Genomic DNA, 23,648 nt, shown 5'->3' with positions numbered 1-23,648 from the left:
AATGCAAATTAATTACTTAAAAATCATACAATGTGATTTTCTGGATTTTCTGAGACAAACCGGTACGCCTGGCACCTACTACCATAACCCGTTCAAAGGCACTTAAATCTTTTGTCTTGCCCATTCACCCTCTGAATGGCACACATACACAATCCATGTCTCAAGGCTTAATCCATATTTAACATGTCTCCTCCCCTTCATCTACACTGATTGAAGTGGATTTAACAGGTGACATCAATAATGGATCATAGCTTTCACCTGGATTCATCTGGTCAGTCTATGTCATGGAAAGAGCAGGTGTTCTTAATGTTTTTTATACACTGGGTGGTTCGAGCCCTGAATGCTGATTGGCTGACAGCTGTGATATATCACACCGTATACCACAGGTATGACAAAACATTTATTTTAACAGCTCTAATTCTGTTGGTAACCAGTTTATAATAGCAATAAGGCACCTCAGGGTTTGTAATATATGGCCAATATACAATGGCTAAGTTCTGTATCCAGGCACTTTGTGTTGCGTTGTGCCTAAGAACAGCCCTTACCGTGCTTTATTAGACATATACCACACCCCCTCGGACCTTATGGCTTTAAGTATGCGCAGTGTATGTACATACTGTACAGTGTGTATATATACAGTATATACACACACGCCCTAATAACTGGGCAGAGTGTGTTTGAGAGCCCTAGTCTTTATAATATCTCTAGGTCTGTACTTGTGTGTCTGACTCAACACTCTGTGTTTTCACTATGTCAAGCACTCTGAAGTGCTTTAGTGTTACAGCAGTGTTGTCACTCGGTTAAAACCCTGGATTTCTCAGAAGCCCGTGATGATCTGAGTGGGGATCACATAGCTAAGATCAAAACACATGGTTTGTCTGAGTGGGGATCACATAGCTAAGATCAAATCACATGGTTTGTCTGAGTGGGGATCAGATAGCTAAGATCAAAACACATGGTTTGTCTGAGTGGGGATCACATAGCTAAGATCAAAACACATGGTTTGTCTGCGTGGGGATCACATAGCTAAGATCAAAACACATGGTTTGTCTGAGTGGGGATCGCATTGCTTAGATCAAAACAAATGTTTTGCCTGAGTGGGGATCACGTAGCTAAGATCAAATCACATGGTTTGTCTGAGTGGGGATCAGATAGCTAAGATCAAAACACATGGTTTGTCTGAGTGGGGATCACATAGCTAAGATCAAAACACATGTTTGTCTGAGTGGGGATCACATAGCTAAGATCAAAACACATGGTTTGTCTGAGTGGGGATCACATAGCTAAGATCAAAACACATGGTTTGTCTGTGTAGTGATCACATAGCTAAGATCAAAACACATGGTTTGTCTGAGTGCGGATCACATAGCTAAGATCAAATCACATGGTTTGTCTGAGTGGGGATCACATAGCTAAGATCAAATCACGTGGTTTGTCTGAGTGGGGATCACATAGCTAAGATCAAAACACATGGTTTGTCTGAGTGGGGATCACATAGCTAAGATCAAAACACGTTTTCTCTAGGTGGGGATCACATAGCTAAGATCAAAACACATGGTTTGTCTGAGTGGGGATCACATAGCTAAGATCAAAACACATGGTTTGTCTGAGTGGGGATCACATAGCTAAAATCAAAACACATGGTTTGTCTGAGTGGGGATCACATAGCTAAGATCAAAACACATGGTTTGTCTGAGTGGGGATCACATAGCTAAAATCAAAACACATGGTTTGTCTGAGTGAGGATCACATAGCTAAGATCAAAACACATGGTTTGTCTGAGTGGGGATCACATAGCTAAGATCAAAACACATGTTTGTCTGAGTGGGGATCACATAGCTAAGATCAAAACACATGGTTTGTCTGAGTGGGGATCACATAGCTAAGATCAAAACACATGGTTTGTCTGAGTGGGGATCACATAGATAAGATCAAAACACATGTTTGTCTGAGTGGGGATCACATAGCTAAGATCAAAACACATGGTTTGTCTGAGTGGGGATCACATAGCTAAGATCAAAACACATGGTTTGTCTGAGTGGGGATCACATAGCTAAGATCAAATCACATGGTTTGTCTGAGTGGGGATCACATAGCTAAGATCAAATCACATGGTTTGCCTGAGTGGGGATCACATAGCTAAGATCAAAACACATGGTTTGTCTGAGTGGTGATCACATAGCTAAGATCAAAACACATGGTTTGTCTGAGTGGTGATCACATAGCTAAGATCAAAACACATGGTTTGTCTGAGTGGGGATCACATAGCTAAGATCAAAACACATGGTTTGGTCTGAACTGAAAGTGTGTGTTTTTACATCTGTCTTAGCTTAGTATGTGTCCTAGCCTAGGATGTCTATTTTTGTGGTTCTGTTCGTGTGTGTGTGCCTGATCGTGTGTATGTGTCTGTGTCTGTGTGTGTGTGTGTCTATCCGTTTGTTTGTGTGTGTGTGCGCTCGCGCGCATCCTTTTGTGTGTGTGTGTGTGTGTCTGTCCATGCGTGTGTTTGTAATGTGTGTCTTTACCCAACATGTATATTTGTTTATTTTCGAGTGTGTGTCTGGGTTCAAGGTGTGTGTGCTGTCCCCTCTCCACTGAGTCAGTGTGAAGCTGCAGCAGGGTGATGTGGGCCATCTGTCCGCCCAGGCCTCAGCCTCACCTCCACTCTCTACAGCTGACACAGCTCTCTACCTCTCTCTACCTCGCTCTACCCCCTTTTCTCTCTCCACCTTTGTCTTTCTACCGCTCTTTCATTTGATCTGTCTTTTTCACCATTTCCCTTTCTTTATCTACCTCCCTCTTTCTGGCTCTTTTATTTCTCTGTCTCTCTCTGCCTCTGTTGGCTCTTGTTTGGTTCCTGTTTTCAATTCAATTCAAGGGGCTTTATTGGAATGGGAAAATATGTTTACATTGCCAAAGCAAATGTTTTCTTTATCTCAGGGGTACTTACCCAACTTCTTTATATCCTCTCTCTCTCAGCTAATATTTCTCTCCTCTCTTCTGTCCCTAAATCTCTCTTGTTCTCGCTCTCTCTTGTTCTCTCGCTCTCTCTCTCTCAATCTCTCTTGTTCTGGCTCTCTCTCAATATCTCTTGTTCTCGCTCTCTCTCAATCTCTCTTGTTCTCTCGCTCTCTCTCTTGTTCTCTCGCTCTCTCTCTTGTTCTCTCTTGTTCTGGCTCTCTCAATCTCGTTCTCGCTCTCTCTCAATCTCGTTCTCGCTCTCTCTCAATCTCTCTTGTTCTCGCTCTCTCTCAATCTCTCTTGTTCTCGCTCTCTCTCAATCTCGTTCTCTCGCTCTCTCTCTCAATCTCTCTTGTTCTCTCGCGCTCTCTCTCAATCTCTCTTGTTCTCTCGCTCTCTCTCTCTCCCAATCTCTCTTGTTCTCTCGCTCTCTCTCTCAATCTCTCTCGCTCTCTCTCTCAATCTCTCTTGTTCTCTCGCTCTCTCTCTCTTAATCTCTCTTGTTCTCGCGCTCTCTCTCAATCTCTTGTTCTCGCTCTCTCTTGTTCTCGCTCTCTCTCAATCTCTCTTGTTCTCGCTCTCTCTCAATCTCTTGTTCGCGCTCTCGTTCGCGCTCTCTCTCAATCTCTCGTTCGCGCTCTCTCTCAATCTCTCGTTCGCGCTCTCTCTCAATCTCTCGTTCGCGCTCTCTCTCAATCTCTCGTTCGCGCTCTCTCAATCTCTCGTTCTCGCTCTCTCTCAATCTCTCGTTCTCGCTCTCTCTCAATCTCTCGTTCTCGCTCTCTCTCAATCTCTCGTTCGCGCTCTCTCTCAATCTCTCGTTCGCGCTCTCTCTCAATCTCTCGTTCGCGCTCTCTCTCAATCTCTCGTTCGCGCTCTCTCTCAATCTCGCTCTCTCTCAATCTCTCGTTCGCGCTCTCTCTCAATCTCTCGTTCGCGCTCACTCTCAATCTCTCGTTCGCGCTCTCTCTCAATCTCTCGTTCTCGCTCTCTCTCAATCTCTCGTTCTCGCTCTCTCTCAATCTCTCTCGTTCTCGCTCTCTCTCAATCTCTCTTGTTCTCGCTCTCTCTCAATCTCTCTTGTTCTCGCTCTCTCTCTCAATCTCTTGTTCTCTCTCTCTCAATCTCTCTTGTTCTCTCAATCTCTCTTGTTCTCGCTCTCTCTCAATCTCTCTTGTTCTCGCTCTCTCTCAATCTCTCTTGTTCTCGCTCTCTCTCAATCTCTCTTGTTCTCGCTCTCTCTCAATCTCTCTTGTTCTCGCTCTCTCTTGTTCTGGCTCTCTCTCAATCTATCTTGTTCTCGCTCTCTCTCAATCTCTCTTGTTCTCGCTCTCTCTCAATCTCTCTTGTTCTCGCTCTCTCTTGTTCTGGCTCTCTCTCAATCTATCTTGTTCTCGCTCTCTCTCAATCTCTCTCTCAATCTCTCTTGTTCTCTCGCTCTCTCAATCTCTCTTGTTCTCTCGCTCTCTCTCAATCTCTCTTGTTCTGGCTCTCAATCTCTCTTGTTCTCGCTCTCTCTCAATCTCTCGTTCTCGCGCTCTCAATCTCACGCTCTCTCAATCTCTCTTGTTCTCGCGCTCTCTCAATCTCTCTTGTTCTCACGCTCTCTCAATCTCTCTTGTTCTCGCTCTCTCTCTCTCAATCTCTCTTGTTCTCTCGCTCTCTCTCTCTCTCAATCTCTCTTGTTCTCTCGCTCTCTCTCTCTCTCAATCTCTCTTGTTCTCGCTCTCTCTCAATATCTCTTGTTCTCGCTCTCTCTCAATCTCTCTTGTTCTCTCGCTCTCTCTCTTGTTCTCTCGCTCTCTCAATCTCTCTTGTTCTCTCGCTCTCTCTCTTGTTCTGGCTCTCTCAATCTCGTTCTCGCTCTCTCAATCTCTCTTGTTCTCGCTCTCTCTCAATCTCTCTTGTTCTCGCTCTCTCTCAATCTCGCTCTCTCTCTCAATCTCTCTTGTTCTCTCGCGCTCTCTCTCAATCTCTCTTGTTCTCTCGCTCTCTCTCTCCCAATCTCTCTTGTTCTCTCGCTCTCTCTCTCAATCTCTCTTGTTCTCTCTCTCTCTCTCGTTCTCTCTCTCTCAATCTCTCTTGTTCTCTCGCTCTCTCTCTCTCAATCTCTCTTGTTCTCTCGCTCTCTCTCTCTCAATCTCTCTTGTTCTCGCGCTCTCTCTCAATCTCTCTTGTTCTCGCTCTCTCTCAATCTCTCTTGTTCTCGCTCTCTCTCAATCTCTCTTGTTCTCGCTCTCTCTCAATCTCTCTTGTTCTCGCGCTCTCTCAATCTCTTGTTCGCGCTCTCTCTCAATCTCTCGTTCGCGCTCTCTCTCAATCTCTCGTTCGCTCTCTCGTTCGCGCTCTCTCTCAATCTCTCGTTCTCGCTGTCTCTCAATCTCTCTCGTTCTCGCTCTCTCTCAATCTCTCTCGTTCTCGCTCTCTCTCAATCTCTCGTTCTCGCTCTCTCTCAATCTCTCTTGTTCTCGCTCTCTCTCTCAATCTCTCTTGTTCTCTCTCTCTCTCTCAATCTCTCTTGTTCTCTCTCTCTCAATCTCTTGTTCTCGCTCTCTCTCAATCTCTCTTGTTCTCGCTCTCTCTCAATCTCTCTTGTTCTCGCTCTCTCTCAATCTCTCTTGTTCTCGCTCTCTCTTGTTCTGGCTCTCTCTCAATCTATCTTGTTCTCGCTCTCTCTCAATCTCTCTTGTTCTCTCGCTCTCTCAATCTCTCTTGTTCTCTCGCTCTCTCTCTCTCAATCTCTCTTGTTCTGGCTCTCAATCTCGTTCTCGCTCTCTCTCAATCTCTCGTTCGCGCTCTCAATCTCACGCTCTCTCAATCTCTCTTGTTCTCGCGCTCTCTCAATCTCTCTTGTTCTCACGCTCTCACAATCTCTCTTGTTCTCGCTCTCTCTCTCTCAATCTCTCTTGTTCTCTCGCTCTCTCTCTCTCAATCTCTCTTGTTCTCTCGCTCTCTCTCTCTCTCAATCTCTCTTGTTCTGGCTCTCTCTCAATCTCTCTTGTTCTCGCTCTCTCTCAATATCTCTTGTTCTCGCTCTCTCTCAATCTCTCTTGTTCTCTCGCTCTCTCTCTTGTTCTCTCGCTCTCTCAATCTCTCTTGTTCTCTCGCTCTCTCTCTTGTTCTGGCTCTCTCAATCTCGTTCTCGCTCTCTCAATCTCTCTTGTTCTCGCTCTCTCTCAATCTCTCTTGTTCTCGCTCTCTCTCAATCTCGCTCTCTCTCTCAATCTCTCTTGTTCTCTCGCGCTCTCTCTCAATCTCTCTTGTTCTCTCGCTCTCTCTCTCCCAATCTCTCTTGTTCTCTCGCTCTCTCTCTCAATCTCTCTTGTTCTCTCTCTCTCTCTCGTTCTCTCTCTCTCAATCTCTCTTGTTCTCTCGCTCTCTCTCTCTCAATCTCTCTTGTTCTCTCGCTCTCTCTCTCTCAATCTCTCTTGTTCTCGCGCTCTCTCTCAATCTCTCTTGTTCTCGCTCTCTCTCAATCTCTCTTGTTCTCGCTCTCTCTCAATCTCTCTTGTTCTCGCTCTCTCTCAATCTCTCTTGTTCGCGCTCTCTCTCAATCTCTCGTTCGCGCTCTCTCTCAATCTCTCGTTCGCTCTCTCGTTCGCGCTCTCTCTCAATCTCTCGTTCGCGCTCTTTCTCAATCTCTCGTTCTCGCTGTCTCTCAATCTCTCTCGTTCTCGCTCTCTCTCAATCTCTCTCGTTCTCGCTCTCTCTCAATCTCTCGTTCTCGCTCTCTCTCAATCTCTCTTGTTCTCGCTCTCTCTCTCAATCTCTCTTGTTCTCTCTCTCTCTCTCAATCTCTCTTGTTCTCTCTCTCTCAATCTCTTGTTCTCGCTCTCTCTCAATCTCTCTTGTTCTCGCTCTCTCACAATCTCTTGTTCTCGCTCTCTCTCAATCTCTCTTGTTCTCGCTCTCTCAATCTCTCTTGTTCTGGCTCTCTCTCAATCTCTCTTGTTCTGGCTCTCTCTCAATCTCTCTTGTTCTCTCGCTCTCTCTCAATCTCTCGCTCTCTCTCTCTCTCTCAATCTCTCTTGTTCTCTCTCTCTCTCAATCTCTCTTGTTCTCTCTCTCTCTCAATCTCTCGTTCTCTCTCTCTCTCAATCTCTCGTTCGCGCTCTCTCTCAATCTCTCGTTCGCGCTCTCTCTCAATCTCTCGTTCGCGCTCTCTCTCAATCTCTCGTTCGCGCTCTCTCTCAATCTCTCGTTCGCGCTCTCTCAATCTCTCGTTCGCGCTCTCTCTCAATCTCTCGTTCGCGCTCTCTCTCAATCTCTAGTTCGCGCTCTCTCTCAATCTCTCGTTCGCGCTCTCTCTCAATCTCTCGTTCGCTCTCTCTCAATCTCTCGTTCGCGCTCTCTCTCAATCTCGTTCGTTCTCTCTCTCAATCTCTCGTTCGCGCTCTCTCTCAATCTCTCGTTCGCGCTCTCTCTCAATCTCTCGTTCGCGCTCTCTCTCAATCTCTCGTTCTCGCTCTCTCTCAATCTCTCGTTCTCTCTCAATCTCTCGTTCTCGCTCTCTCTCAATCTCTCGTTCTCGCTCTCTCTCAATCTCTCGTTCTCGCTCTCTCTCAATCTCTCGTTCTCGCTGTCTCTCAATCTCTCTCGTTCTCGCTCTCTCAATCTCTCTCGTTCTCGCTCTCTCTCAATCTCTCTTGTTCTCGCTCTCTCTCTCAATCTCTCTTGTTCTCTCTCTCAATCTCTCTTGTTCTCTCTCTCTCAATCTCTCTTGTTCTCGCTCTCTCAATCTCTCTTGTTCTCGCTCTCTCTCTCAATCTCTCTTGTTCTCTCTCTCAATCTCTCTTGTTCTCTCTCTCTCTCAATCTCTCTTGTTCTCGCTCTCTCTCAATCTCTCTTGTTCTCGCTCTCTCTCAATCTCTCTTGTTCTCGCTCTCTCTCAATCTCTCTTGTTCTCGCTCTCTCAATCTCTCTTGTTCTCGCTCTCTCAATCTCTCTTGTTCTGGCTCTCTCTCAATCTCTCTTGTTCTCGCTCTCTCAATCTCTCTTGTTCTGGCTCTCTCTCAATCTCTCTTGTTCTCTCTCTCTCGTTCTCTCTCTCTCTCAATCTCTCTTGTTCTCGCTCTCTCTCAATCTCTCTTGTTCTCGCTCTCTCTCAATCTCTCTTGTTCTCGTGCTCTCTCAATCTCTCTTGTTCTCTCGCTCTCTCAATCTCTCTTGTTCTCTCGCTCTCTCTCTCTCAATCTCGTTCTCTCGCTCTCTCTCTCTCTCAATCTCGTTCTCTCACTCTCTCTCTCAATCTCTCTTGTTCTCTCGCTCTCTCTCTCTCAATCTCTCTTGTTCTCACTCTCTCTCAATCTCAATCTCTCTTGTTCTCTCTCTGGGCCTGTTACTAGTGGTGACAGCGTTTCTCCCCAGATGTCCTCTCTGCCCTGCCACCTGGAGTAGAGAGGGTGCTGCCTGGTCTCTCACTCACCTGCTGTGACTCAAACTGGCCAGTGGCCACACAGACAGAAACACACACACACACACACTGTCAGTCAGTCATTCACTTAGACACATATTCTTATTAATATATGCATATACGTTAACATATATAATACATTCTCCTCTGTTAGCATATATAGTTGAATGCATAGTTATGACCATCCACACACTGGTCCATTTCAGGCGCGTGCTCGTACTAACCTTGTTACAGTGTCCTGTCCCACTCAGCGGAAGGTCCTGTTCGTGTCCTGTCCCACTCAGCAGAAGGCCCTGTTCGTGTCCTGTCCCACTCAGCAGAAGGCCCTGTTTGTGTCCTATACCACTCAGCAGAAGGCCCTGTTCGTGTCCTGTCCCACTCAGCAGAAGGCCCTGTTTGTGTCCTGTCCCACTCAGCAGAAGGCCCTGTTAGTGTCCTGTCCCACTCAGCAGAAGGCCCTCATTCATATTGCATATCCCCACCCTGCCCCCTTGGCTCTCTCTCTCCTCTCTCTTTCTCCCTCTATCCGTCTCTCTCACCACCTCTCCCTCCCTCTCTCGCCCTGAGCTCCCCCGCGGAGTGTGAGACAAGCTGACCACAGGAAGAAGAAGAAACAAACAGCCCCTCAGTTTTCCCCCTTAAACACTCAGCATCCCTCTCCACACACACAGAGACACACACCACATTCACACCCCAAGGGCAGCTTGCCTCGGGGGTTGCCATGGAGACAGGACCAGGGCAAGGAGGAAGGAGAGCAAGCGAGAGGGACAGAGCAATGATGAATGGGGGATGTTGGGGTGTACTCAATTGATCCCTGTTTTTTAAAGCCATGTCGGGGCGTGTCTTATTGCTCCTCAATACTCCTAATTGGCTTCCTTGTCTCGCGCTCTGAGCACAATATGAGTCCCTTTCATTAGAGGGCTAAAGATTTCAGGATAAACTGTTCTGGCTCAACAGCCTCCAGCAGGGTGACCTAACCCCTTGACCTCCCCTCTCCTCCTCTTCCACCCCCGTTAGGAGGATGCGCGTGCTGACGTGGTGGACAGCCTGGTGCGGGACATCCAGAACACCCAGTGTCTCCTCAACGTGGAGCACAGCGGCGTCACCTGCCCCCATGTCACACTGCAGTTCGCCGACTCCAAGGACGACGTGGGCCTCAGCCTGGTCAAGGAGGGCATGGTCATGGTGGACGTGCGGAAAGAGAAGCACCTGCAGAAAATGGTAGGAAAATGGCCTCCTTGGCGGAATTCGAAGAGAGAAATGAAAGTTATGTTTACCTTAAGTTTTCAGTTTTATAATGACTTTATCAGGGCACTATGGCCAAAACAGATGTGTTTTATGTACCAGGGCTAGCATTGGGCCAAATGAATTGGCGTTAGAGTTGAGAAAAGGTTACGCTGACATGTGCCAGACGTTTTCAGGTCATAGTGACTTTGTCAGGGCCAAAACATGATACTGGGTGACAGTGTATGTGACTGGCTGGCTGTGAAGGGTCTAGTCTATTTCAACAAGGCTGTTCACCTCACGCTACCATGCTAACAGGTCAATGTTTTTGTTATGAATAAGTGCTTGCGAAATGCTGACATGATTAGTAATCCAAAATGAAGATTGATCGGAAGCGATGCATCTCTCGGTACGTCTAGCGCTCAGCAGGACAGGCCCCTGTGACGGCGGCCATTTTGTAATGTCATGAAGTGCAGCTCGTTTGCCTTTCCTCATTATGCTAATTCAGCTGGCAGACTCAAAGCCTCTCTGTAAATGAAAGATAAAGGCACAAAACTGATATTTATTCCTGGCGCAATTACCGCTCCTACACGGCCCGACATTAGTCCACTCTGTCATTTAGGTACAAAGTGGCACACACACGTTCACACACAAAGACACAGAAATGGGCTCACCGGTCAGAACACAAACACTCATAAACATATGAATGCACACCCACACAGAATGTTATACTTAATCACCCTCGTTTCCCTATACCACCACTAAAGTTTTACAACCCATTGAAAGACACTTAGTCAGCCCACGTCAGTCAATAAGTAACTGTATAGTGTGTATTCGTCGCCAGGGAGCTCACCTTTGACCTATTTGGGCCACTGAGACTGTAAACCTTATTGTGTTGAAACGACCCACTGGAACAGAGTCAGAGCAGTGATTAAAACCCAGCTGTCCACCGAAACAGGCTGATAGAGCCATGCAGTCTGAACCCAGCTGTCCACTGAAACAGGCTGATAGAGCCATGCAGTCTGAACCCAGCTGTCCACCGAAACAGGCTGATAGAGCCATGCAGTCTGAACCCAGCTGTCCACCGAAACAGGCTGATAGAGCCATGCAGTCTGAACCCAGCTGTCCACCGAAACAGGCTGATAGAGCCATGCAGTCTAAACACAGCTGTCCACTGAAACAGGCTGATAGAGCCATGCAGTCTGAACCCAGCTGTCCACCGAAACAGGCTGATAGAGCCATGCAGTCTGAACCCAGCTGTCCACTGAAACAGGCTGATAGAGCCATGCAGTCTGAACCCAGCTGTCCACTGAAACAGGCTGATAGAGCCATGCAGTCTGAACCCAGCTGTCCACTGAAACAGGCTGATAGAGCCATGCAGTCTGAACCCAGCTGTCCACTGAAACAGGCTGATAGAGCCATGCAGTCTGAACCCAGCTGTCCACCGAAACAGGCTGATAGAGCCATGCAGTCTGAACACAGCTGTCCACTGAAACAGGCTGATAGAGCCATGCAGTCTGAACCCAGCTGTCCACTGAAACAGGCTGATAGAGCCATGCAGTCTGAACCCAGCTGTCCACTGAAACAGGCTGATAGAGCCATGCAGTCTGAACCCAGCTGTCCACCGAAACAGGCTGATAGAGCCATGCAGTCTGAACACAGCTGTCCACTGAAACAGGCTGATAGAGCCATGCTGTCCACTGAAACAGGCTGATAGAGCCATGCAGTCTGAACCCAGCTGTCCACTGAAACAGGCTGATAGAGCCATGCAGTCTGAACCCAGCTGTCCACTGAAACAGGCTGATAGAGCCATGCAGTCTGTCAGGCCTGTTTGTCTTATGCTGGTCATGTCCCCTGTGCTGCTCCCTCTGAAACGATGCAGCCTGTTCAGACTGGGATGTGAAGGCTCTGGGCGCATCTCTTTCATTGATATAGTCTAAAGTGGTATCGTTTTAATAGTCTTAAAGAGGGGAGGGGGGCTAGAAAGGTGAGCACCCTGAAGGTGAGCCTGAAGGCCTTCTACCTTATCACTTAAGTCCCCCTGGCAAACAAAGCTCCTCTGTCAGCTAAAGACTGACCACTAACTGAGCTCAGCTTCCATTTCCTCAAACGGCCTTTATTTTGAAATGTTTAAAGCTGGAATGCTTAGTGGTGAAACTCCCACGTCCGTTTGTGATATTACAACAACAAACACAGTTTTTTCCCTCCTGACATCATTGTATTCCAGATGACAAATTGATGTTCTCAGGCGCTGGTCTTGTTTCATAGAGGAGAGCAGGATTTGTTAGATTTATTTGAAGGGTAGCCATTGTAGTCAAGCTAGGCTCTGTTTGTTTTGTGGATATGCCCTGTAGCAAATGGACAACACACTTAGGCATTGTCCATGTAATAAAGATAGACAATATACGACAGAGAACGACAGAGGATGGGGGATGGATAAATGGAGAGAGTGAGGGATAGAGAGAGGAGAGAACGACAGAGAATGGGGGATGGATAAATAGAGAGAGAGGGATAGAGAGAGGAGAGAACGACAGATGGATAAGTAGAGGGATAGAGAGAGGAGAGAACGACAGAGAATGGGGGATGGATAAATGGAGAGAGAGAGGGATAGAGTGGAGAGAACGACAGAGAATGGGGGATAGATAAATAGAGAGAGAGAGGGATAGAGTGGAGAGAACGACAGAGAATGAGGGATAGATAAATAGAGAGAGAGGGATAGAGAGAGGAGAGAACGACAGAGAATGAGGGATGGATAAATAGAGAGAGGGAGAGAGAGGAGAGAATGACAGAGAATGTGGATGGATGGATAGATAGAAAGAGGGATGGATAAATAGAGAGAGAGGGATAGAGAGAGGAGAGAACGACAGAGAATGTGGATGGATGGATAGATAGAAAGAGGGATGGATAAATAGAGAGAGAGGGATAGAGAGAGGAGAGAACGACAGAATGTGGATGGATGGATAGATAGAAAGAGGGATGGATAAATAGAGAGAGAGGGATAGAGAGAGGAGAGAACGACAGATATATAAATAGAGAGAGGAGAGAATGACAGAGAATGAGGGATGGATAAATAGAGAGAGAGGAGAGAATGACAGAGAATGGGGATGATGGATAGATAGATAGAAAGAGGGATGGATAAATAGAGAGAGAGGGATAGAGAGAGGAGAGAACGACAGAGAATGAGGGATATATAAATAGAGAGAGGAGAGAACGACAGAGAATGAGGGATGGATAAATAGAGAGAGAGGAGAGAATGACAGAGAGAGAGGGATAGAGAGAGGAGAGAACGACAGAGAATGGAGGATGGATAAATAGAGAGAGAGGAGAGAATGACAGAGAATGAGGGATAGATAAATAGAGAGAGGGGGATAGAGAGAGGAGAGAACGACAGAGAATGAGGGATGAGGGATGGATGGATAGATAGAGAGAGGAGAGAACGACAGAGAATGAGGGATATATAAATAGAGAGAGAGGGATAGAGAGAGGAGAGAACGACAGAGAATGAGGGATGGATAAATAGAGAGAGAGGAGAGAATGAGGGATAGATAAATAGAGAGAGAGGGATAGAGAGAGGAGAGAACGACAGAGAATGGGGGATGGATAAATAGAGAGAGAGGAGAGAATAACAGAGAATGAGGGATAGATAAATAGAGAGAGAGGAGAGAATGACAGAGAATGAGGGATAGATAAATAGAGAGAGAGGGATAGAGAGAGGAGAGAACGACAGAGAATGAGGGATGGATAAATAGAGAGAGGAGAGAATGACAGAGAATGAGGGATAGATAAATAGAGAGAGAGGGATAGAGAGAACGACAGAGAATGGGGGATGGATAAATAGAGAGAGAGGGATAGAGAGAGGCGAGAACGACAGAGAATGAGGGATAGAGAGAGAGGGATAGAGAGAGGCGAGAACGACAGAGAATGAGGGATGGATGGATAGATAGAAAGAGGAGAGAACGACAGAATGAGGGATGGATAAATAGAGAGAGAGGGATAGAGAGAGGAGAGAATGACAGAGAATGAGGGATGGATAGAAAGAGGAGAGAACGACAGAGAATGAGGGATGGATAAATAGAGAGAGAGGGATAGAGAGAGGAGAGAATGACAGACAATGGGGGATAGATAAATAGAGAGAGAGGGATAGAGAGAGGAGAGAACGACAGAGAATGAGGGATGGATAAATAGAGAGAGGGATAGAGAGAGGAGAGAACGACAGAGAATGGGGGATGGATAAATAGAGAGAGGGATAGAGAGAGGAGAGAATGACAGAATGTGGGATGGATAGATAGCGAGAAGAGATAACGACAGAGAATGGGGGATGGATAAATAGAGAGAGAGAGGGATAAAGAGAGGAGAGAACGACAGAGAATGGGGGATGGATAAATAGAGAGAGGAGAGAACGGCAGAGAATGGGGGATGGATGGATAGGGAGAGGGATAGAGAGAGGAGAGAATGACAGAGAATGGGGGATGGATAAATAGAGAGAGGAGAGAATGACAGAGAATGGGGGATGGATAAATAGAGAGAGAGAGAGGGGGATAGAGAGAGGAGAGAACGACAGAGAATGGGGGATGGGTAAATAGAGAGAGGAGAGAACGACAGAGAATGGGGGATGGATGGATAGAGAGGAGAGAACGACAGAGAATGAGGGATGGGTAAATAGAGAGAGGAGAGAACGACAGAGAATGGGGGATGGATAAATAGAGAGAGGAGAGAACGGCAGAGAATGGGGGATGGATGGATAGAGAGGAGAGAACGACAGAGAATGAGGGATGGGTAAATAGAGAGAGGAGAGAACAACAGATAGAGGAGGGATAGAGAGAGGAGAGAACGACAGAATGGGGGATGGATAAATAGAGGGGGATAGAGGAGAGAACGACAGAGAATAGATAAATAGAGAGAGAGAAGGATAGAGAGGGGAGAGAACGACAGAGAATGGGGGATGGATAAATAGAGAGAGGAGAGAACGGCAGATGGATGGATAGATAGGAGGGAATGACAGAGAATGGGGGCTGGATTGATAGATAGAGAGAACGACAGAGAATGGGGGATGGATAAATAGAGAGAGAGGAGAGACCGGCAGAGAATGGGGGATGGATAAATAGAGAGAGAGGAGAGACCGGCAGAGAATGGGGGATGGATAGATAGAGAGAGGGATAGAGAGAAGAGATAACGACAGAGAATGGGGTATGGATAAATAGAGAGAGAGAGGGATAGAGAGAGGAGAGAACGACAGAGAGAGAGGGATAGAGAGAGGAGAGACCGACAGAGAATGGGGGATGGATAGATAGAGAGGGGGATAGAGAGAGGAGAGAACGGCAGAGAATGGGGGATGGATAAATAGAGGGATAGAGAGAGAGGAGAGAAAGGCAGATGGATGGATAGAGGATAGAATGACAGAATGGTGGATGGATGGGTAGATAGAGAGAACGACAGATAATGGGGGATGGATAAATAGAGAGAGGAGAGGACGACAGAATGGGGGATGGATAAATAGAGAGAGAGGGGTAGAGGAGAGAACGACAGAGAATAGATAAATAGAGATAGAGAAGGATAGAGAGAGGAGAGAACGACAGAGAATGGGGGATGGATAAATGGAGAGAGAGAGGGATAAAGAGAGGAGAGAACGACAGAATTGGGGATGGATAAATAGAGAGAGAGAGGAGAGAACGACAGAGAATGGGGGATGGATAAATAGAGAGGGATAGAGAGAGGAGAGAACGACAGAGAATGGGGATGGATAAATAGAGAGAGGGGGATAGAGAGAGGAGAGAACAACAGAGAATGGGGGATGGATAAATAGAGAGAGAGGGATAGATAAATAGAGGTGAAAATAGAAAGAGTGAGAGGTATAGATATATAGAGAGAGGAGAAAATAATTGAGAGAGTGGGGGGATAGATATATAGAGAGTGAGGGGGATAGATATATAGAGAGTGAGGGGGATAGATATATAGAGAGTGAGGGGGGTAGATATATAGAGAGTGAGGGGGATAGATAAATAGAGAGTGAGGGGGATAGATATATAGAGAGTGAGGGGGATAGATATATAGAGAGTGAGGGGGATAGATATATAGAGAGTGAGGGGGATAGATATATAGAGATTGAGGGGGATAGATGTATAGAGAGTGAGGGGGATAGATGTATAGAGAGTGAGGGGGATAGATGTATAGAGAGTGAGGGGGATAGATGTATAGAGAGTGAGGGGGATAGATGTATAGAGAGTGAGGGCGATAGATATATAGAGAGTGAGGGGGATAGATAAATAGAGAGAGAGTGAGGGGGATAGATAAATAGAGAGAGAGTGGGGGGGATAGAGAGAGGGTGAGGGGGATATATGAATAGAGAGAGAGAGTTAGGGGGATAGATAAATAGAGAGAGAGTGAGGGGGATAGATGTATAGAGAGAGAGTGAGGGGGATAGAGAGAGTGAGGGGGATAGATAAATAGAGAGAGAGAGAGGGGGATAGATGAATAGAGATTGAGTGAGGGGGATAGATAAATAGAGATAGTGAGGGAGATATATAAATAGAGAGAGAGGTGAAAATGGAGAGAGTGAGGGGGATAGATATATAGAGAGTGAGGGGGATAGATAAATAGAGAGTGAGGGGTATAGATAAATAGAGAGTGAGGGGTATAGATATATAGAGAGTGAGGGGGATAGATATATAGTGAGGGGGATAGATAAATAGAGAGTGAGGGAGATAGATAAATAGAGAGGTGAAAATGGAGAGAGTGAGGGGGATAGATATATAGAGAGTGAGGGGGATAGATGTATAGAGAGTGAGGGGGATAGATGTATAGAGAGTGAGGGGGATAGATGTATAGAGAGTGAGGGGGATAGATGTATAGAGAGTGAGGGGGATAGATGTATAGAGAGTGAGGGGGATAGATGTATAGAGAGTGAGGGGGATAGATGTATAGAGAGTGAGGGGGATAGATGTATAGAGAGTGAGGGGGATAGATGTATAGAGAGTGAGGGGGATAGATATATAGAGATTGAGGGGGATAGATGTATAGAGAGTGAGGGGGATAGATGTATAGAGAGTGAGGGGGATAGATGTATAGAGAGTGAGGGGGATAGATGTATAGAGAGTGAGGGGGATAGATGTATAGAGAGTGAGGGGGATAGATGTATAGAGAGTGAGGGGGATAGATGTATAGAGAGTGAGGGGGATAGATGTATAGAGAGTGAGGGGGATAGATATATAGAGAGTGAGGGGGATAGATAAATAGAGAGAGAGTGAGGGGGATAGATAAATAGAGAGAGAGTGGGGGATAGATAGAGAGGGTGAGGGGGATATGAATAGAGAGAGAGAGTTAGGGGGATAGATAAATAGAGAGAGAGTGAGGGGGATAGATGTATAGAGAGAGAGTGAGGGGGATAAGAGAAGTGAGGGGGATAGATAAATAGAGAGAGAGAGAGGGGGATAGATGAATAGAGATTGAGTGAGGGGGATAGATAAATAGAGATAGTGAGGGAGATATATAAATAGAAAGAGAGATTAAAATGGAGAGAGTGAGGGGGATAGATATATAGAGAGTGAGGGGGATAGATATATAGAGAGTGAGGGGTATAGATAAATAGAGAGTGAGGGGTATAGATATATAGAGAGTGAGGGGGATAGATATATAGTGAGGGGGATAGATAAATAGAGAGTGAGGGAGATAGATAAATAGAGAGGTGAAAATGGAGAGAGTGAGGGGGATAGATATATAGAGAGTGAGGGGGATAGATGTATAGAGAGTGAGGGGGATAGATGTATAGAGAGTGAGGGGGATAGATGTATAGAGAGTGAGGGGGATAGATGTATAGAGAGTGAGGGGGATAGATGTATAGAGAGTGAGGGGGATAGATGTATAGAGAGTGAGGGGGATAGATGTATAGAGAGTGAGGGGGATAGATGTATAGAAAGTGAGGGGGATAGATAAATAGAGAGTGAAGGGGATAGATAAATAGAGAGGTTAAAATGGAGAGAGTGGGGGGGATAGATCAATAGAGAGAGAGTGAGGGGGATATATATATAGAGAGAGGGGTGAAAATGAAGAGAGTGAGGGGGAGATATATAGAGAGTGAGGGGGATAGATATATAGAGAGTGAGGGGGATAGATATATAGAGTGAGGGGGATAGATATATAGAGAGTGAGGGGATAGATAAATAGAAAGAGAGATTAAAATGGAGAGTGAGGGGGATAGATATATAGAGTGAGGGGGATAGATATATAGAGTGAGGGGGATAGATATATAGAGAGTGAGGGGATAGATAAATAGAAAGAGAGATTAAAATGGAGAGTGAGGGGGATAGATATATAGAGAGTGAGGGGGATAGATATATAGAGAGTGAGGGGGATAGATATATAGAGAGTGAGGGGGATAGATATATAGAGAGTGAGGGGGATAGATATATAGAGAGTGAGGGGGATAGATATATAGAGAGTGAGGGGGGTAGATGTATAGAGAGTGAGGGGGATAGATATATAGAGAGTGAGGGGGGTAGATGTATAGAGAGTGAGGGGTATAGATGTATAGAGAGTGAGGGGTATAGATGTATAGAGAGTGAGGGGGATAGATATATAGAGAGTGAGGGGGATAGATAAATAGAAAGAGAGATTAAAATGGAGAGAGTGAGGGGGATAGATATATAGAGAGTGAGGGGGATAGATGTATAGAGAGTGAGGGGGATAGATGTATAGAGAGTGAGGGGTATAGATGTATAGAGAGTGAGGGGGATAGATAAAGAGAGTGAAGGGGATAGATAAATAGAGAGGTGAAAATGGAGAGAGTGGGGGGATAGATAAATAGAGAGAGAGTGAGGGGGATATATATATAGAGAGAGGGGTGAAAATGAAGAGAGTGAGGGGGATAGATAAATAGAGAGAGAGTGGGGGGGATAGAGAGAGGGTGAGGGGGATAGAGAGAGAGGGGGATATATGAATAGAGAGAGAGTTAGGGGGATAGATAAATAGAGAGAGAGTGAGGGGGATAGATAAATAGAGAGAGAGTGAGGGGGATAGAGAGAGTGAGGGGGATAGATAAATAGAGAGAGAGAGAGGGGGATAGATGAATAGAGATTGAGTGAGGGGGATAGATAAATAGAGAGAGTGAGGGAGATAGATATATAGAGAGTGAGGGAGATAGATAAATAGAGAGAGAGGTGAAAATGGTGAGAGTGAGGGGGATAGATATATAGAGAGTGAGGGAGATAGATATATAGAGAGTGAGGGAGATAGATATATAGTGAGGGGGATAGATAAATAGAGAGTGAGGGAGATAGATATATAGAGAGTGAGGGAGATAGATAAATAGAGAGAGGTGAAAATGGAGAGAGTGAGGGGGATAGATATATAGAGAGTGAGGGGGATAGATATATAGAGAGTGAGGGGGTAGATATATAGAGAGTGAGGGAGATAGATAAATAGAGAGTGAGGGGGATAGATGTATAGAGAGTGAGGGAGATAGATAAATAGAGAGTGAGGGGGATAGATGTATAGAGAGTGAGGGGGATAGATGTATAGAGAGTGAGGGGGATAGATATATAGAGAGTGAGGGGGATAGATGTATAGAGAGTGAGGGGGATAGATGTATAGATGAGGGGGTATAGATGTATAGAGTGAGGGGGATAGATGTATAGAGAGTGAGGGGGATAGATAAATAGAGAGTGAAGGGGATAGATAAATAGAGAGGTGAAAATGGAGAGAGTGGGGGGATAGATAAATAGAGAGAGAGTGAGGGGGATATATATATATAGAGAGAGGGGTGAAAATGAAGAGAGTGAGGGGGATAGATATATAGAGAGTGAGGGGATAGATATATAGAGAGTGAGGGGGATAGATATATAGAAAGAGAGATTAAAATGAGTGAGGGGGATAGATAAATAGAGAGTGAGGGGGATAGATAAAGTGAGGGGGATAGAGAGTGAGGGGGATAGATAAATAGAGAGTGAGGGGGATAGATATATAGAGAGTGAGGGGGATAGATATATAGAGAGTGAGGGGGATAGATATATAGAGAGTGAGGGGGATAGATATATAGAGAGTGAGGGGATAGATAAATAGAAAGAGAGATTAAAATGGAGAGAGTGAGGGGGATAGATATATAGAGAGTGAGGGGGGTAGATGTATAGAGAGTGAGGGGTATAGATGTATAGAGAGTGAGGGGGATAGATAAATAGAGAGTGAAGGGGATAGATAAATAGAGAGTTGAAAATGGAGAGAGTGGGGGGATAGATAAATAGAGAGAGAGTGAGGGGGATATATATATATAGAGAGAGGGGTGAAAATGAAGAGAGTGAGGGGGATAGATAAATAGAGAGAGAGTGGGGGGATAGATAAGAGAGGGGGATATATGAATAGAGAGAGAGGGGGGATAGATATAGAGAGAGAGTGAGGGGGATAGAGAGATAGGGGGATAGAGAGAGTGAGGGGGATAGATAGAGAGAGAGTTAGGGGGATAGATAAATAGAGAGAGAGATGAATAGAGGGGATAGGGGGATGATAAATAGAGAGAGAGGGGGATAGAGAGAGTGAGGGGGATAGATAAATAGAGAGAGAGTGAGGGGGATAGATAAATAGAGAGAGAGAGTGAGGGGGATAGATGAATAGAGATTGAGTGAGGGGGATAGATAAATAGAGAGAGAGATAGATGAATAGGGGATAGATAGAGAGTGAGGGGGATAGATAAATAGAGAGAGTGAGGGGGATAGATAGAGTGGGGGATAGATAAATAGAGAGAGAGAGAGGGGGATAGATAAATAGAGAGAGAGTGAGGGGGATAGATGAATAGAGAGAGAGTGAGGGGGATAGATGAATAGAGAGAGAGTTAGGGGGATAGATAAATAGAGAGTGAGGGGGATAGATGAATAGAGAGAGAGTGAGGGGGATAGATGAATAGAGAGAGAGTGAGGGGGAGAGATGAATAGAGAGAGAGTGAGGGGGAGAGATGAATAGAGAGAGAGTGAGGGGGAGAGCTAAATAGAGGGAGAGTGAGGGGGAGAGATGAATAGAGGGAGGGGGAGAGATGAATAGAGGGAGGGGGAGAGATGAATAGAGGGAGGGGGAGAGATGAATAGAGAGAGTGAGGGGGAGAGATGAATAGAGAGAGAAGGTGGGAGCCAGCCAGAGGAGGTGTGGAGGGGAAGATAAAGAGCTGAGATAGGGAGAGTGCGGTCTGAGTCAGGCGCAGTAAAACCAGGCATGCATCACTGCAGGGCCAGAGTGGTTAACTTTAAGAGCGCAGAGCCGAGACGGGCAGTTTGCTAGAGGCCCCCCAACACAGAGGACTAACTGAAGAGCCCACACACGTTATTGATTAGTATTCGGCCTACACAGTAATACATAGAAATGATGGTTGATATTACTATAGAAATAGGATTACCATTTTCTGGATATTACATCAATACATAGTGATGACATGACATAGACATATGTATATTCACAGGTATTACATTTGAAATCAGAGGTTTGTATGTTATTGCATATCAGGTTACTATAGCATCAAAACAGCCGTCTGTTTGCTTTAGTGCAGGGATGTGGAATACATCTCAGGTGTGTTGCAGTGGCTAATGTGTGATCAAATGAAAGCTCCTGGCCTGCATATTGTCAATGATTAATGGCTTATGGCTTATTACATACAAACACATATGGCTGGGAATTGATATTCCAACAGGACGGAGCTGGTATTCATTCAGACTGGAACACACACACACACACACACACACACAGAGAATCTTACTGAGATAATATTTATTCAGACTGGATCACACACTCCTGTACCTCTCACTGGTGGTACTGTAGTAGAGCTCAACAGTGTTTCCAGATAGTACATCACCCTCCCAAGCTACTCTACTGTCGGGTGGAGATAGTGCATCACCCTCCCAAGCTACTCTACTGTCAGGTGGAGATAGTGCATCACCCTCCCAAGCTACTCTACTGTCAGGTGGAGATAGTGCATCACCCTCCCAAGCTACTCTACTGTCGGGTGGAGATAGTACATCACCCTCCTGTCGGGTGGAGATAGCACATCACCCTCCTGTCGGGTGGAGATAGCACATCACCCTCCTGTCGGGTGGAGATAGCACATCACCCTCCTGTCGGGTGGAGATAGCACATCACCCTCCTGTCACATCACCCTCCTGTCGGGTGGAGATAGCACATCACCCTCCTGTCGGGTGGAGATAGCACATCACCCTCCTGTCGGGTGGAGATAGCACATCACCCTCCTGTTGGGTGGAAATAGCACATCACCCTCCTGTCGGGTGGAGATAGTACATCACCCTCCTGTCGGGTGGAGATAGTACATCACCCTTCCAAGCTACTCTACTGTCGAGTGGAGATAGTACATCACCCTCCCAAGCTACTCTACTGTCGAGTGGAGATAGTACATCACCCTCCTGTCGGGTGGAGATAGCACATCACCCTCCTGTCGGGTGGAAATAGCACATCACCCTCCTGTCGGGTGGATAGTATATCACCCTCCTGTCGGGTGGAGATAGCCCATCACCCTCCTGTCGGGTGGATAGTACATCACCCTCCTGTCGGGTGGAGAGTGTCAGGCTAAAGAGCAGGTGAATGCAAACAGGAGGCAGTCTGTATGAACTGCTGAGCTCTCTCCTTTCATATCCTGAAATTAGTTAGGAACTCCCTGTAGAACTCGCTAACTCCAACAGCTTTGGCAGGTGGTCCTCCCCCTTAGCCTGACACACACACACACACACACACACTATCACACACACATACACACACACTATCACACACATACACACACACACTCACACACACACACACACACACACACACACACACTATCAAACACACACACACACACACCTCCTCCGCTGGTCATTGCCTCAGAGCCTTAAGCCATGTGGTGTGTGTGGCAGGGTGATGGAGAACATGCCTTCCCCTCCTCTCTCCCCTCCTGTCTCCCCCTCTCTCAAGCCTTCGCCCCTCAGGCATGCTGGCATGGGAGGCCATCTTTAGGGAGAGCCCTGGCACTAACCCCCCCCCTACTCTGTCGGCCTAGAATGGCACTCTGCCACCCCTGGCACCTCCCCACCCGCACACTGAGCACTCACTCGCTACTCCCATCCCTTTTAATGTCTCTCTGTCCCTCCCTCTCTCTCCATCCCTCTCCCTCCCTCTCTCTCCATCCATCTCTCTCCCTCCCTCTCTCTCCCTCCCTCTCTCCATCCATCTCTCCTATGCTCACCTTCTCTCTGCCTCTTTCCATCTTCCCGTCTCTCGCTCGACCTCCCATTCTCCATTTTCCTTTTCATCCATCTCCCTCTTCTCCAAGTCCTGTCTCTTCTTCCATCCCTCTCTCTTTTCCTAGTCCTGTCTCTTCTTCCATCCCTCTCTCTTCTCCTAGTCCTGTCTCTTCTTCCATCCCTCTCTCTTCTCCTCGTCCTGTCTCTTCTTCCATCCCTCTCTCTTTTCCTAGTCCTGTCTCTTCTTCCATCCCTCTCTCTTCTCCTAGTCCTGTCTCTTCTTCCATCCCTCTCTCTTTTCCTAGTCCTGTCTCTTCTTCCATCCCTCTCTCTTCTCCTAGTCCTGTCTCTTCTTCCATCCCCCTCTCTTCCCCTAGTCCTGTCTCTTCTACCATCCTTCTCTCTTCTCCTCAATCTGTCTCTTCTCCTAGTCCTGTCTCTTCTTCCATTCCTCTCTCTTCTCCTAGTCCTGTCTCTTCTTCCATCCCTCTCTTCTCCTAGACCCGTCTCTTCTTCCATCCCTCTCTCTTCTCCTAGTCCTCTCTCTCCTCCGAGTCCTGTCTCTTCTTCCATCCCTCTCTTCTCCTAGTCCTGTCTCTTCTTCCATCCTTCTCTCTTCTCCTAGTCCTGTCTCTTCTTCCATCCTTCTCTCTTCTCCTAGTCCTGTCTCTTCTTCCATCCCTCTCTCTTCTCCTAGTCCTGTCTCTTCTTCCATCCTTCTCTCTTCTCCTAGTCCTGTCTCTTCTTCCATCCCTCTCTTCTCCTAGTCCTGTCTCTTCTTCCATCCTTCTCTCTTCTCCTAGTCCTGTCTCTTCTTCCATCCTTCTCTCTTCTCCTCAATCTGTCTC

The 23,648-nt window shown here is 46.4% G+C and overlaps 1 protein-coding gene across 1 annotated transcript in view; it reads left to right on the top strand.

Annotated features, from left to right (window-relative positions):
* The window catches only part of LOC135515092 (staphylococcal nuclease domain-containing protein 1-like), a 335,980-nt gene that overhangs the window by 290,341 nt on the left and 21,991 nt on the right, over positions 1–23,648 (top strand). Inside the window, exon 13 of the mRNA XM_064938925.1 lies at positions 9,392–9,595. Within this exon, the coding sequence (XP_064794997.1) occupies positions 9,392–9,595 (204 nt within the window). The remainder of the gene's footprint in view (positions 1–9,391; positions 9,596–23,648) is intronic.

The sequence above is a fragment of the Oncorhynchus masou genome, chromosome 26, assembly GCF_036934945.1.
Source record: "Oncorhynchus masou masou isolate Uvic2021 chromosome 26, UVic_Omas_1.1, whole genome shotgun sequence".
Lineage (NCBI taxonomy): Eukaryota > Metazoa > Chordata > Actinopteri > Salmoniformes > Salmonidae > Oncorhynchus > Oncorhynchus masou.
This window is presented reverse-complemented; position numbering and strand designations above follow the sequence as displayed.